The sequence below is a fragment of the Scyliorhinus canicula genome, chromosome 16, assembly GCF_902713615.1.
Source record: "Scyliorhinus canicula chromosome 16, sScyCan1.1, whole genome shotgun sequence".
Taxonomy (NCBI): domain Eukaryota; kingdom Metazoa; phylum Chordata; class Chondrichthyes; order Carcharhiniformes; family Scyliorhinidae; genus Scyliorhinus; species Scyliorhinus canicula.
In genome coordinates this window covers 23,243,901-23,260,330 of record NC_052161.1, presented here as the reverse complement: position 1 = coordinate 23,260,330, position 16,430 = coordinate 23,243,901, and the positions used below count along the sequence as shown (strand labels likewise).

Below are 16,430 nucleotides of genomic sequence, written 5' to 3'. Positions count from 1 at the left end.
AGCTCTGCCCACTACAAATGATAGCTTTTTTTTCTTTTTGAAAACCCTCTTACGTACTGGTGGCGGCTGCGATTAACCCTTGATTTGTCAATGCCCCGCTACAAATTGGACGGTGTCCAAGTATTTACTTGCGTTATTTTTACTTGTCACTCAAAGATTTCATCTTGGAAGTCGATGATATTTCTCCTGATCTCACTACCAATGGTGCATGTTTCACAAGAGTGTCATTGAAAGTTGTTTTTCTCCCATTTTTTTGTTTACAGCCCTGATCTCATCGCCAATTTCTCTTTTGCTATGTGCTTTGTTATAGCCGCAAAGGGATAGAATCAGAGGTAGCACATGTACAGTTCGTATCACATAGTGCAAGGGGTTTATTTACAATATGCTTTTCAAACAGGGCAGAACAGTGAACTCCACAAAAGCCCATAAAATGGTCTGATTGTGTCATTGCGTAAACATGATCTTACACCAGCCAATGTTGTTACTCTGATACATAACAGTACCCGTTTGGATCTGGTCCTGAAGGCCTTTGAGAGAGCTAAGACACCCTCTGGATTTGCTAAAGGTAAACATGAGTGTGTGAACAGTGCATAAACTCATTGGAACCCTCCAGCTGTCAAAGAACTGTCCAAATGACAAAGACTGTCTAACTGTCAAAGAACTGTTCAGCTGTCAAAGAATTGTGGAAGTTCATTTCTGCTGAAGTTGTGCTGCACGGGTGGCCAGTAGGAAATTCAGTGTTTTTTTAAGTACTGGGTTTTATGCCTACATTTACATATCAGAGCTGACGAGATTTCCCACTGTTTGCATTCTCTGATGCCATCAAGCTCTCCCAGATCAGGATCAAGTACATCACAAAACCTGTTTAAATCAAATCAGTGTGGCTTTCCACACTGTCACAATATCCAACGAAGGCCTCCAATCGCTATAGCATAATGGTTTTGATTCCCACAACAATTAATCTTGAGCCCTCACTGCAAAGTTAGGGTCATATTCTTGGATATATTGTCTCACCCACATTTGCCCTCAAAAACGTGGCTAAGGTTATTCACTATTCTTGTTTGGGATCTTTACGGTCAGCAGACATATTTACATCTATTAAAACTGGCTGACGGTTCACTAAAAGTCTAAATCAGTTTATAATTCACTGTATCACCCAGTCTCCAGGGGCATTACTGTATTGTTTTGTAATGATTTCCTTTACTAGTAGTGGATCAGTTCAAGTTATTGGCTTGTGAAATAAACCAGCAAAGAAATATTGAAAACTAAAGAATTATTGATAGTCCCTTGAAGCTATTCAGTAACTGCTATAATAATTGCATAGCATGTCACCTCAGTTACTGCATAATGTTATTGTTCCTTCCCAAATGCTATAAGATATGAATGACATCGGTCAGGGTCAAAGCACAATGGGAAAAAAACTTTAACTATCTTGATGTCCAATTCTGAGGGCATGGTGAATTAGAAATTAAAACCACCCCAGAGGAGCAGTTCAGTAGGATTCTGATGACCCATTGGGCAGCAATGAAAAGGGAAAATCTGCTTGCATTTATAACAGATGGCTAATTTCCCATTGCTCATTTTGCACCCCTGCTGAAGTTGAATTTAATCCTCTCAAAGATTTGAACATCACTTTCCAATAATATGCAAAGTACCTTGCCCTTAATTGACAAGTTATTACCAAGGCTGATAAACAAAACACTTTGGAACTGTAGACTGTTCCATTTTATGGGAGACGGGTTTGACAGGATTGGTACAGGAGAATATTACATGCTGCTCAGTCAAGGTAGAAATAATTGCTCTGGTCATTATGTGTACTGACTTATGCATTTATGATTTTGCTAACGCATAGTAACCAGAGGAAATCTTTCCTCACCAAGTGGCCTATTAAAGGACATCTGAGTGAAGAAACAGGGTAGTAAAGAACACAAATGGGAACTAATTATCAACAAATAGTTGATACCATTATTCTTTGGTGGTGCATGAAATACAGTTGCTGATGTATTATTCCACATGTAATGTTTATAGACACAATATAGAATTGAGGATAATGAAAATTGTACTAAAGCCCATACAGTAGAATTATGTAACAGGAATACATGTTACTTGGAATATATACAATTTGTAGCTTTTCCCACAGACTGCAGTTCATATTCCTCCAAGCCTGTTTCTAACCTCTAGATAATTCATTTCAGTTATCAACCATTCCACTGGAGCTAGCAACAAGAAACAGACTTTTAGTATTTAGCCCGAGTTGTCAGGTTTTCCCAGTTGCCCAATACCCTGGTGGAAATCCTGAAACAAAATCCTGGCAATTGCAGCAGCTATAAACCTCATTCGGCCTTCTCATTAATCACTTCTCTGGTATCTTACCTGCAGATGTAATTTGTCTTGCACATATCAGCCAAAGACAAGCAATTTGGCTTTTCTTTGTCCTGGTAAGAGCAAATAGGCACAATCGTCTGTCGCCTCCGTTCTATACAAGCCATATCCCTGCAGGAGCAGAACAGCATTCCATAGGTGTATTTCGCAGGAACGCGATCAAAGAATTGTCGCAGAGCTCTGTGGCATTTTCTTCGGTTGCAAATCTCTGATGCAGAAACATGGGCTGCGCACAGCGAGATGTACATCGACCGGAACTTCTTGCAGTTATCATTCAGGTTGCAAGCTTTGGCAGCGTCCAAACAGTTGTTCCCCTTCGACCCTAAAGGTTCTGCACCTAATGCAAAAGAGAATGTATATCATGCATATTTTAATGATTTCTATACTCTCATGTTTTTTTTTTACATTTAGAATGCCAGTTAATTATACAGAAAGTGGCACCTATCAACAGTTTGTGATGAAATTTGAGTACTTCTTGTTCTAACATCATCGAGGAGAAAGTGGCCTGCTTGGTTGGCAACCCATCCACCACCTTAAACATCCACTCCTTGCACCACCGTTGCACAGTGACAGTAGTGCGTACCATCTACAAGGTGCACTGCAACTCACCAAAGCTCTTTCAACACTATTTCCCAAACCCACGGCAGCCTCTACCATCCAAAGTCACAGGGGCAGCAGGTGTATGGGAACATCGTCATCTGCATCTTCCCTTCCAAGCCAGACCACAGTCTTGGCCTGTAAATATTGTCAGTCCTTCACTGCTTCTGGGTCAAAATCCTGGAACTCCCTCCCTAACAGCACTGTGGATGTTCCTACAATGCATGGGCTGCAGTGGTTCAAGAAGGAAGCTCACTACTACTTTCTCAAGGGCAAGGATGGGCAATAAATGACTATCCAGTGATGCCCACATGCCATGAACGAATACATTTATAAAAGGACATCCGTGACAATGGGGAGTTTTGGACTGAAACCTCTGATGAGTCTTTTGAGTAATTTCAAAATATTTTTGCAAATCCTTTTAGTGTTATAGCATTCTTCCCTTCTAATTGTTCCTTTCATTGCCACTGACCTAATTGCATCTGTTCATTCAAGCATGATGATTTACTTGAATAGTACAGCTCTGAAGGAGAAGGTTAAATAGAGTCAATTGAATTCGCTCCACATAATGGGATGTCTACCTAGCAATCCACCATAGAAAGAGAGAAAGCCATGATTTGGATGGCTAGTTGTGTTACCAGCCTATTATAAAACAAGTGTGTTAAAAGCTGATCCCTGGATGGACATCAGAAGCATTTTACCCAATACTTGGCACAAAATACTTTACTATTTCTTGTCAATTGTCAAAGGCTTGAAACATAGCTTGATGATCAATAGCCCATTAAAACGTAGCAAATATTCTTGGTGGTGGTGTAAACAGAGTCAATAGTAACTTTCAAACGGGCCTTGGATATGTGCTCGAAAAGGAAAGATATGTAGGGCTATGGGAAAAAAAGTAGGGGAATGGTACTAATTGGAAGCTCCTTCTGTACTGTAAGATTCTATGATGACTTCTGAAGGTACACCATTTGAACAGTAGAATGAGAAACATTCCAAGCCTTTGAGGCACTTGGACTAGAACACTATTTCCAGTCAATGCAATGTGCCGGTTGGCAACGCCTTCCATTTGGACTAATATTTGATACTGAAATCTTGTCTTATGTTTCTTGGCTGAGGAATGTGCAGCTAACAGTTGAAAATCACTTCAACTGTCTTACAGATATTAATTGGAGGCTTTGGCTGCCTGCTTGGTTTAATGTGAAAGATACTCTGGTATTCTGTAAAGAAGAATAGGGGAGTTTTCGCCATGTCCTGACTGATACTTCTTTTCAAGTAAACGCCACCAAAATGGATCTGCCGACTGCTGTTGGGATACTGCTGGGTACAAATTGGCTGATATGTATTCCTGCAGAGTAGAGGCCATGCTTCACATTGACTATGAAGCACTTGTAATACGAGTTCACTTTATTTCCTCTCGGTGGTTACAGACCAGCCATGTGAAAGCTGTTTGTGAAATGGCAGAAGCAAGGGTCGGGACCTTTATGGCCATATGTATGCCATCAATGGCATTCAGCACTTTGGCAAAACCTCTACAGAAAAACAGAAAAATATAGTTGCCTTTTGCTGTTAGCTGGTTTCCATAGGGAAATTAAGGTTGTCGTTTGCCCTGGTAAAAATTGTTTGTTACACTTGCCTGACGCCTTTGGCACTTTTGCTTGTGCGATTTGACAGCTATCTTCTATTGTTGTTTGGAAGGAAACAGTGGAGTAAAAATTCACTGTTGTGTTCGCCTCGACAGACACTGACAGTACTGTCCCTGTGCTGGGATTAGTTTGGAGGGCTGGCTGTAGAAGACTGCATATTGCTGTCACTGTTTCATGATCCATAGCTCACAAGATAAATCATCTCTAACAAGCTAAGGGAAGTGCTCCTTGGTCTCTACACACAGATAATTGGGTGAGGGCAGGTATAGTTCATGAACTACGTTCATGCTGCCTTAGAGCGTCCTTTTCCTCCTCTAGAACCAGTAAACATAGCGGCATACCAAGAAATGTTAATGTTTGGAGATGCGGTGTTGTCAGATTACATTGCTGCTGACAACCATCTGCAGATGGCATGTGTGGTCCTGCTTAAAAATGCAAAAAACATATTAAGAAACCAGTGCAAAAACTGACAAAGGAATTAATGCAGGCGGATAAACAGATTTGATCATTTAATAATTATAATACTCTCTGAAAGAATAGTCCAAATTGCTGAAACTACTTTTTCAGGTATACCCACGTTAGAGAATAAAAGATCAGCACTTTGCAGCCTCCTAGCATATACATGTTTTTATAAAATATTACGAGCATTTGCTTTACATGCCTCTCACCTTCTACTCCAATATCATCTGATATGTTGCATGATAATTTTGTGAATTCATCAATCAACTGGTGCAACAACAGTGGCCGTGATACTCTAAAATTGCGGCTAAGTGTTGACACTTGTGTAAACACCGGTCTATTTCATGCCGGCGTCAACAGGCCTCCTGTTGGCTCCACAGGGAGACAGCATGGCGCAGGAGTGCTGCATGCAGCACTGGCACTGATACACAGTCCTGCACTGCCGGCCGCGGGTCCGCGCAAATGCGCAACAGCTGCTTCACTGCCAGGCCCGCGCAACATGGCGGAACCACACAGCGGGCTGGCATGGAAGAAGGTAGGCCCCCCCGTATCACGCGCGCCCACCGATTGGTGGCTCCGGATTGCAGGCCGGGCCGTCGTGGAGGCCCCTCCCCCCGGAGTCTGATCCCCACGCCCCCACCAGGACGGCTACCACGGCCGCGGGTCCGAGCTCCCGCCAGGTGGAACCATGTTATAACCACACCGGCAGGAACTCGGCCGGTCAACCGTGGAGAATTGCCGCTTGGGCCGGACCTGCGCCGCGACGAGCATGTGCGCCCAGCTAGCGGCGATTCTCCGGTCGCCGGGTAATCGCGTCATGGCATCTCGGGCCGTCTCAGTGTCAACTCCGATTCTCCGAGCCGGAGTGGGCTTGGAGTATCCTAGCCAGTGTATTCCATAAAATGAACAATGGCTGGGGTGTTCTGGCCCTCCTCTGGGCTTTCCCGTTACAGATACGGTGTGCCATTGTCTGCCGATGTGATCTTCCGGTATTGCCAAAGTCTATGGGCTTTTCTGTGGCTCGCCAGTCGCAACTGGACCACCAATTTGGACTCATTTAGTTTTGCCAAATTTTCCACTTCAGTTCAACAGGAAACCCACTGTGAGGGATCGATTTTGGTGGGACTGGAAGATCCTGCTGGTGGGAAAGGTTGGAAAATGCCTCCGAAGTGCCGCCCTTAGCTTATGACAGTACAGCACATAGCAAGAGTATTACGGTCCCAAACCAGACCCCAACAACTGGATACTGGACCAAAACCCCAATATTTTCTTTTATTTTTAAACACTGTGTGGAAAGATCACTTTGTTCCAAGAGTGTCTGCATAAAGAAATAGGGATTGGCTATTTTAAAACAAATTATTATAACTACAATATTAAACTTTTTGACTTCAAACACAAAGTGAACCACTTACACGTACACCTGAAAACTACTATTCAATTTCCCATCAAACAACAAGAAAATACACATCAATCTCTTAATCCAGCTCAAACAAGCAAGTTCTAAAATAATACTTGCATTGTCAAAGCAGATTTTGGCTCTTGAGAACCCCTTCAGACTTTAGCTGAATGCATTCAAATGGCTGCTTCACTTCAGTAGTTTCAGTCTTTTCCTGGTCTCCAAACAAGGCTGTTCTGTGTTTCAAATATTATCACTTTTAACCCTATCACACTGGGAAAGAAAACTGTCTCTCTTCTGATCACATAAGGCTTGCCACGTCAGAGCTACCTCCTATCAGTTTCTCCCAAAACACACTTTCTACTGCCTTTCAAAATGGCTCCTCCTGGCAGTGAACTCATATCCTTAAGACAGAAAAAACCCAGCCTATCTGCTGGCTGCTGCAAATCATTAACTCTCCAGGGACTTCCCCAGTCAAACCACACTGACCCTAGGCTTTTAATCGACAAATTGGCCATTACATTTATAATCCAATTTCCTAAAATCTTCTAATCACCACAAGAGACAGCTCCAATATTCAATGGCAAGGGATGGAATGAAATATCGAGAGTTCCTCTTATTCAGAAAAGTAGGGAATTTCTCATATAAGTAAGTCATAACCCATCTTGCAGCAGCTTTTGACGAAATTGAATGCAACCTGCCATTATCATGTGGATGAAGTGATATATATTTGACGGCAAAAAATCTTTTATTAGTAAGTTGTTTTTTCTATTGTGGGTCATTTTCAATTGTTCAATAAAATAATATCATTTTACTGGGAGAGAAAGCGATAAAAAAAATTGGAGAGCAAAAACAACAACATGATTTTGGATTGATGCTACTTAATGTGCTATGCTTATTCCAATATTACTGGACTAATTGTGGCTAACACAGGATTACCTTGATTTGGTGTAAAGAGGTCAATACTGAAATATTCATATATACCAAACTGATGTTACGCATAATGAAATTGCTCGTGTTGCCAATGTGAAAATATAAATAATTGAAAAGGAGTATGAATAATAAATACCGAGAAACAGACCGACATTGAGGAGGTTGGTTATTTATTACAATAAAATGCACAACTGGAGCACAAATTTGGATTCATTTAGTTTTGCCAAATTTTCCACTTCAGTTCACCAGTACAAAGTTTTTTTTTGTGTCCTACATTGTTGAAACCAGACCAAAATGTTATTTACAACAAAAATGACTGACATGCAACATACTAAGACGGTGTGCAGACAGATCAAGAGTTGCTGAATGACACGGAGGCTAACTTGGGGTATTTAGGGAGGAAGATCTGGAAATAAGATAATTGCCTGTATCACAAGGAGCAATGCTAGTTTAAATCAATCCAATTTCAAAGTTAATATTAATAATATTCTGATGGTAATATTGCAGGAGGGCTAAAGATGGCAATTCAGCGGGATTTTAGGGAAAAGCAGCTGGGATGATATCTATCACATTTTCAAGAGCTCAAAGAATGACCTTCGTGGACCAGACGATTAGTCCTTTCAAAGTCTTAGAAAACAATAGATCAATCTGCTGGAGATTAATTTCCTTGTTTATGAGGTAACAATTTGTTTCAAGCTCAAGGAAGAATCAGTATCCATAGAGAGGTAGTTGTAATGTTTAAAGATATATTTTGGAAGGAAGAATGAGGAGAGACAATCACTGCGATTTTGCGCCAACATTAACTGTGAGCGTAAAAGGCGACGTGAATACTAATCTTACGAGTCAGAACATGAGAATTTTGCCGGTGAGATCTCATTTTCCGATTTTCCCTGCCCCCAACCAGTGACGTAATGAGGTTCCCACCCAGAAAGGTTTGGAACCTCATTTCAATAAATTATAATGTAATTAAAGGGCTTCCCTGCTGTATGTTTCCCCACACTAGAAATTTATGCCATGTCAGCGAGGTTTACAACTGCTTTCAGAAAATGTGAATCAGGCAAAGGGACCCGCCGGGAGCACTCAATAAGTACAGCCCCCTGAGGGATATGAGTAGAGAGTGCCCTGGCATGGACCCATGGCACTGCCCCAGTGCTGGGGGTAGTGCCAAGGGGGTCCCTCTGGGGGCTCCATTGGGGGTGGATTCCCCTAATGTGTTGGTGGGGGTTGCACTTATGTGTGTGCATGAGGGGGGGGGGGGGGGCTCCTTTGTATTTGTGCTGGGTGGGCTATCCTTGTCCATGTGGAGAGGGAGTTGCCAGTATCCATGGGGTGGCTGCCCTTGTGCATGTCGGGGTTTGCTTGCCCATATCCATGAGGGAAGGTAGTCTTGTGCATGTGGGGGGGGGATGTAATTTCTTTTAGCGCAGATGGGGCACCCTTCAAAAAGGCACCCTGTCCCATCAGGCCCTGTCCCACCACCATGAAAGTGTGGACCATGCCTCCAAATGTTGTCTGCACCGAATGCCAGATTATCTGGAGAGAAAATCCTCACCCTAACCCAGCTGTGCAGCTAGAGAGCTGCACACCGTTTTTCTCACCTCAGCCATCTGGGTAGAAAAACAGACAATTAGTAACTCTTTCAACGGGCCAGCAAAGGTCCAATGAGCTGCTAGGTCTCCTTTTAAGCTGCCAAATCGTGTGATTTTTTTTGGTTCTTATACAAGAGAATGATCAACAGGATGTAGAATACAACAGATAGAGTGGACAGGGTGAAACTGTTTCCACTTGTGGGTAAGTCCAGAAGAAAAAGTATTAAATATGATAGCCACCAACAGATATAACAAAAAATTAGGATTAATTATTTTACATTGAGAGTGGTAAAATTATGGAGCTTATTGCCACATAATAATAATCTTCATTGTCACAAGTAGGCTTACATTAACATTGCAATGAGGTTACTGTGAACAGCTCCTAGTCGCCACATTCCGGCGCCTGTTCGCGGTCACAGAGGGAGAATTCAGAATGTCGAATTCACCTAATCGTAGAATGATTCAAACAGATAGCATTGTACAAATTTAGGGGAGACTTCAGACATACATGAGGGAGAAGGTAATAGATGATCTGGGGACAGGGTGATAGGAGATAACTGCAATGAAAAGAATCTGGAGAAAGTTTGAAGACTGGCACAAGCTGAATGATTTGTTTCCGTGCTGCAGATTCTATTTAATTTGGAAAAAACATTAGAAGAATAACTTGGTCTGTTTCAATTCATTGCACTCGTTAATTTTTAAGACATATCCTGATGACAAAACCCATATGTTGTAATTCCTAAATACATTAAAGTCTCATTGCAATTTATTATGATGCATAAGTCAAATTCCTCTCCTCAAATAATAACAGTGCTTAGTAAAGATGGTCGATTCTTTATATCTTATATGTGCAATCAACCTGGATTATTATTAATTCGACATAAACATGACTTAAATGAGATGAATGTTGGAATCACAGAATGATTTCCAGTAGAAAACACAAATGTAAAAGGGATCTTAAGCCTGTGAGCTAGGTATTCTAGGAAACAGTAATAAAGTACTCGTGGATTTAATTGGTACCTTTGGGTGTTTCTATTATTTAGCAGCATTCAATTGAATCAGCAGTCTGCTTCCTTATTGTGTATATACAAGATTAATTGCATTTCTTTCTACTGGTGCTATCATACACTAGCAGGCAATGGCTTACCGTGAACTGCTGCTACAGCAAAAGCTACAGTGCTACAGGTCTTAGAGCCCCATTTAATATTACCGTTTTTAAAATTTATGTTCCAATCCGATAATCTCTCAAGAATTTTGTATCAAATCAGATAAAACAAGGTCATGACTTGTGTAATTAAATCTCTAAGTGTCTTTGTCTCTTCCAGTTGACATGGTAAAAATTACGTTCACTGTGTATGCAGACCCTTGAGGATACTCTCGGCTGATCATATAAATGGTTTATTAGGTATTGAATTCCAAAATGAAAAATCTGTTCGCTCTCCCTTTATAAATAACAAAGAACTCAAGATGCTGAGATGCAACAGAGCACACGCTACGGCTGCGCCATGCAAGGTTACTGAGATTCAAGCCTAGAAATTCATTTTAGTGATCTCAGCAGATGAATGCTTACTGTGTTTCTATGAAGTTCTTTTGTCCACAATTTTCGGAGGAGGCACTAGCTTATTTGAAAGAAATAGGATAATGCCGCCGCTAAAATGAAAAACAAAAGTAATGTCACATGCATGTTGCCAAATCCCACTGATATCATCACAATTGATTTATGGCTCTCACTCTTTCACTGAAGTTTTCTTACAAGTCCTACATTGCATCTTGATTCACAGTATCAGACACTTAGACCAGAATCTTGTACTCTCACTGGTGGCAGGAAGGGTATTTATTTAGGTAGGCTGGTGACGTACTGGAACCTTGCTGACGTCCTGCCTCTGCCAGAATTAATTTCTGGGTAGGAAGGTCCATGGTTGAACTTCCCACTCCACTGCCATTTGAGGCCGTGAAGTGGTCAGTTAGTGACCACATAACCCAGCTGCAGGTGAGGCCGTTGCCACGTGGTGTGCATGACTGCTAATACCGTGCAGTCAGCTTGTCGCCTCCTGGGGGTGGAGGGGACCCCAGGCACTCAGTGTCTGATTGAGGAACTGGATAACAGGAAAGGGAGGGCACCTGCTCCCCTCTCCCTCTAGTGCTAGTCCGACTGGCAGCAGCCATGGCCTCCCACGTGGTGTTGCCAAGCTGCCACTGCCAGCCTCTGATTGGCTGCCAGCTGTCAATATGTGAGATTTTTTGCCCCTGCATCTTAATTCCAGGGAAAGGTCTGCTATTTGCCTTGCCACTGCCTGACTGGCATGTGGTTTGGCAGGCTTTCCGAAAAAGAGTCAACACTGGCCTTTCCGCCATTGCCTCAACAAGATTCCGTTATTAGCAATATTGAAACTTGTAGCTATCGAGCTGGATCTAATAGCCATGTTGCGCCAGACCTGGGATGCGACCTGTAAATCTCGGGAGAGGCCTCTCACTAGATTTACCCAGCTCGCTACGCCTCGTGAGATCTAACGGGATCTCACTGTTAGGCATACTTAATGTGCCGGGATCTAACGGGCTCACTGAGGAGACCCAAGCCAGGCACCATTTAGTACTGGTCTCCACAAATGGGGACCTGGTGGAATGGCACTTGGGGCAGACTCCCAGGTGATCGTAAGCCACTGGGTGGTCAGCCTCTGGGCAGGATGGTACCCTGACACTGCTGATGCTAAATGGGTGCCTTGGCAGTACCACGTAGGCATCCTGGCAGTGCCATCCATGTGCCAGCCTGGCACAGCCAGAGTGCCCTGGTGGCATTTCCAGGCTGGCAGGGGCATTGCCAAGATGGCAGGCTGGCAGTTGTCAGGGTGCCAAGGTGGCATGTTGACAATTCCGGTCTAGTAATCTGGAATGGCCTGGATTTTAAGATCGATAAAATCGGACACTTTAAACTTTAAAAATGGGCATTTTAAATCAAGCCAGAATCAGCCCCCCATTAAACAGCCTGATAGGAATTTGAACTTAGCCAAGTTCGAATACCCAAACTCGGACAAGCTGCCAGGACATGTCTGGACCTGCCCTATCAATCACCCAACAAGAGACAATTGGCTCTATTCATATGGTTGAGTAAATCAATCACCATTTAGAGATAATCAGCTCTGTTCATGGATCGATTGTTAAGAGTGAACAAGGTTATATACAAACAATGAGCTAGGTGCTGGGCCCTCAAAGTCCTGCTAAATGGCCTAATACACAGTCCTTAATGCAACGGGAGTCTACCACCAAACTGGTAAATATCTGTTTCTGAAAATTATCTTTCTGTGAAGATCTGGATGAGGAAGACGGGTGGCAGACAATAAAGTATGCATTTGAGCTCCACAGCACGACTGAGTGCTACTGTTGGCCTTTGAATGCCTGCCAAACATGCATTCTCCACCCCAGGGCTGACCTAACAGGCACCACGGGTGAGGCTGGATTGCGCAGATTGTTAAACTGGTGAATTGCTTCTGTTCACACAATTGTCACCACAGCTCATTGCTGATAAGTTGAAGAGGCTGCATTACAGGTGGGTGTTTGGCCTCTAGGATCAATTCCTAGCTCAGTTTGGATACATTTCTTGAGTTTTAGCTGATGGTACCTTGCTGTCAGAAGGAATTTTCTTCAGTACTCCCAACTGAAAATATACTTTCCATTGTTACCAGACTAAATGTACAACTGAAAATGATTGACTTTAACTATTATTGAAGTAAACATAAGATGGAATTATATTGAAGAGAACATTTTCTCAGACAGTTCTGGTTAATGGAAATGAACTGCAATTACAATAAATAGTCCAGTATTGGGCAGGTCAGCCAATTGTTAACATAGTGTGTAGAGAATTTAACAATAAAACCAGGCTGATGGTGATACATTTAATATTAGCACATTTGATGTGATTATTTCAGAAAGTTCACATATTAATTACTTTAATTGCAATTATGGTCAATTTATTTTATAATTACATTCAACTATTTTATGACAAAGGTGTCAGTCTGATTCTCCGTCCCTTGAGGCCTGGATAATCATGTTTCCCGATGGGACGGGGTGTTGGTGTAAAATCGGAATCAACGCTGCGCGCTAACCTGCTCACAATGCTCCGACCCCCCCCCCTGCTGGTGGCGGTATCGAAGTCCATGATCGCTCGCTGGTGGGGGGGATGTAAATGAATGCAAATGGTTCTCAATGACCCATTTGCATTCATTTAGCGGGCCCGGCACTCTATGCTCCTGCCCTGTGTGATTTCTCAGTCCCCGGGGCCGGCAATCACTCCCTTAGCGGAGTTTCCCCCCAAAAGTCCTTCTGAGGGCCACCCCCCACAATACTCTGTCTGCCCACCCTTCCTCTGCCTGCTCCTCCCTCCCACACTAGGGACACTGTAATAGGAAGAGTCCCACAGGCACCCCTTGAATAGGGGGATTTCCCAGGACCCCTGTAATCGGGCAAACCCCCATGGATCCCTGTACTGGGTGACCACCCCCCCCCCCTCCCCCCCAGGGACTTCAGTAATAGGGAGACCCTCGAGACTAAAACGATTCCCCACAGACCCCCTGACAAAAGGCCCCCCCTCCTCCCCAACAGACCTCCGCCTTAGGAAAGAGACCCCCTGTCTGGAAGCTAGAGAGCAGACTACACAGAGACAGTGAAAATAATTACAGCTGTAACGCTTACCTTGTAGCTCCACGTGCCCATTCCTAGAAGGAGAGCAGCTGGGGCCTGCGTCTGGACCCGACAGATCCATTAGCTGCAAGGTATTCATAACTTTCTGGTAGTGGGCTGCGTTTGACAGCTTCCACACATCATCTGCAGCCTTGATTCATTCAGTTCCCTTCATGGATCACTGACTCTCAGTGGTGAAACCACTGTACAATCATTGACCACATCAAAGAGATGTAAGGGCAGTCCAATCACACGTTTGAGTGATTGGAATGCACTTCATGCTTGAAATGCACCTGCCTCTCTTTGAGCTGGTTTGTGGTGTAGGGGAGGTGGCCGGCCGCAGGCCTTTGCTTTCAGGTCGACTGCTCAAAATGGCGAGCTGATAGCAGGATTCCCTTGGGAATCCTTCGTATTCCACACCATGCATAAATGTGCATAGCATGAGATATAGAATTGCTTGTCCATTTGCGCTCCCAAGGGGATCGTAAATGGGTTGCAATTCACCTCCGGCAGTAGAACGGGGGCTGGATTCTCCGCACCTCGACGCCGAAATCGAGTCCGGCGGTGGGGCAGAGAATCCATTTCCGCACATGGAATCGGGACCGCCGCCGGTTCCACGATTCTCTGGCCCCCCAAAAAGGCCACCCTGTATCCCCTACCTGTGGCCTTTGCCAGAGGCCCACCCCGCTATTCTCCGGCCCTGACCACCTGACGGCGACGGCGTGAATCGAATGTGGTCCTGCCATTCGGGATACTCTTGGGATACAACTCATTTTCGGGGCGGGCCGATCGGAGGGCAGAGGGGGCCTCATGCCGGACTGGGCTATTTTTGAGCGGGCGGTCCGGGTCGGGTACGCGGCAGATCAGGGGCCCTATTTAGAAGGTCCAACTCCGCGGTCTGAGTCCATCATGGAGCACAGCGCGGCCGCTGGAGGCCGCCACCATGCGCATGCATGGCCTCTGACCCGGAAGTGCTGGGGCCTGTATTTGCATCTAAAGCTGCCAGATTCACGACAGATCTTTCTGGCATGAAAGGCCACAGTTTTTACAAAGGTGTGGGGACATAGTCCCTGAAATGGAGAATCCAGCCCCAAGACTCCCAAACGGAGAATCCAGCCCATTGACTTTGTATCAACTGATGCAAAGCTTATACTTTCTGAAATTTCCTTCAGGGAGATTGATTTTAGAGGTGTTTTATAAAAATCTATTAATTTGTGATCATACCACCAAAGACACAATTTTGATGTAAGAAATGCTCTGGTCATAATGTGGAGCGAATTTGTCAACACATTGGGCGGGATTCTCCCGTAGCCGGCGGGGCGGGGGGGGTTCACCTACGCGTCGGCCATCGCGGAGGCTGACACGGCCGGCGCGTAGGAAAAGAGTGCCACCATGGCACAGGCCTGCCCGCAGATCGGTGGGCGACCGATCGTGGGCCAGGCCACCGTGGGGGCACCCCCCCCCCCCCCCCCCCCCGGGGCCAGATCGCCCTGCGACCCCCCAGCGGAGCCCGCCCACGCCGCCAGGTCCCGCCGGTAAGGGACCTAGTCTAATTTACGCCGGCGGGACTGGCAAAGAACCAGGGGGACTTCGGCCATCACGGGCCGGAGAATCACCGGGGGGGGCCCGATGCGAGCGGCCGCCGACCGGCGCAGCGCGATTCCCACCCCCGCCGAATCTCCAGTGCCGGAGAATTCGGCAGCCGACGGGGGCAGGATTCACGATACGTTTTTGCAATGTAGATACACAAAACAGCTTACCACACATTGTGGTTTTGATCATTAGGATGAGGATATTTAACTCTACTTCGAAATTAACTTGTAGAGTACTTTTGAATGGATAATTTTGCAAAGGGGAATATCTGATTAAGCAAATTAAAAACAAAACTAAAATTCAAGGTTGCAACAGTGAAGACTTGGAAGTACAATAAAAAGTTTTAATTAAAAAATAATGGAGAATTATATAGAATTGGCAACAGATTTCTCAAATGGCCTGTTTAACGTCACATTTCAGTTTTTCAGAATCAATGATTAGCACATTATTTTTTTAAGTCTGTGTTAATTCAAATAACTGAAATTTCATTCACTCTTGAGAGTAAAAGGATGATCCAGTCAAGGTGGAGGGCATGATTTATAATGTGATTTAAAAAGATGCCGACTTTAACAGAAGATGATAAGCTGCAGGAGTGCAGTGCTTAAGTGAAAAGGCATCCACACTAGATTAGAGTGTCAGTTCATACATAAAATACCACACTCTCATATATTTGACATACAACGAACAAAACTATCTATCAATGTCTTGAGACAGATCGATCAAATACAACACTATTGCTGAAAACCAAATAGTAAGCTGGTAATAATGTAGCTAGAAAAATTGCGATCTATAATTTACTACTTCCACTTCAAGCTAGCACGTCTGTGCCAGTGACTAATGTTCACCTAAAGATTTTAATTGAATTGGACGGAAGTCAGTTATACTTCACATCATTTGCAACAGCTTCCTTATATCTTGAAGCAGCTCTGGTCCATAAAAAAAGTCACTATATGAAGAGATACTCCTCCCTTCAAAAGGTGAAGTGTATCAATTTGACATCTTGTCATACTAGATGTTTATCTTTACAATTTAAAGCACATCGGGTGGGATTTTCCGTTTGTGAGACAATGGGTGCGACCTTTAAAGATCAGCCATGATCTCATTGAATGGTGGAGCAGGCTCGAAGGGCCAGATGGTCTACTCCTGCTCCTAGTTCTTATGTTC

General features: G+C 44.0%; 1 protein-coding gene across 3 annotated transcripts in view; it reads right to left on the bottom strand.

Moving 5' to 3' along the window:
• LOC119979617 (GDNF family receptor alpha-1-like) overlaps nucleotides 1–16,430 on the bottom strand; it is a 230,280-nt gene that overhangs the window by 50,361 nt on the left and 163,489 nt on the right. For all 3 annotated transcript variants that reach the window (XM_038822105.1, XM_038822107.1, XM_038822108.1), the window contains one exon: nucleotides 2,374–2,719. In XM_038822105.1, the coding sequence (XP_038678033.1) occupies nucleotides 2,374–2,719 (346 nt within the window). The remainder of the gene's footprint in view (nucleotides 1–2,373; nucleotides 2,720–16,430) is intronic.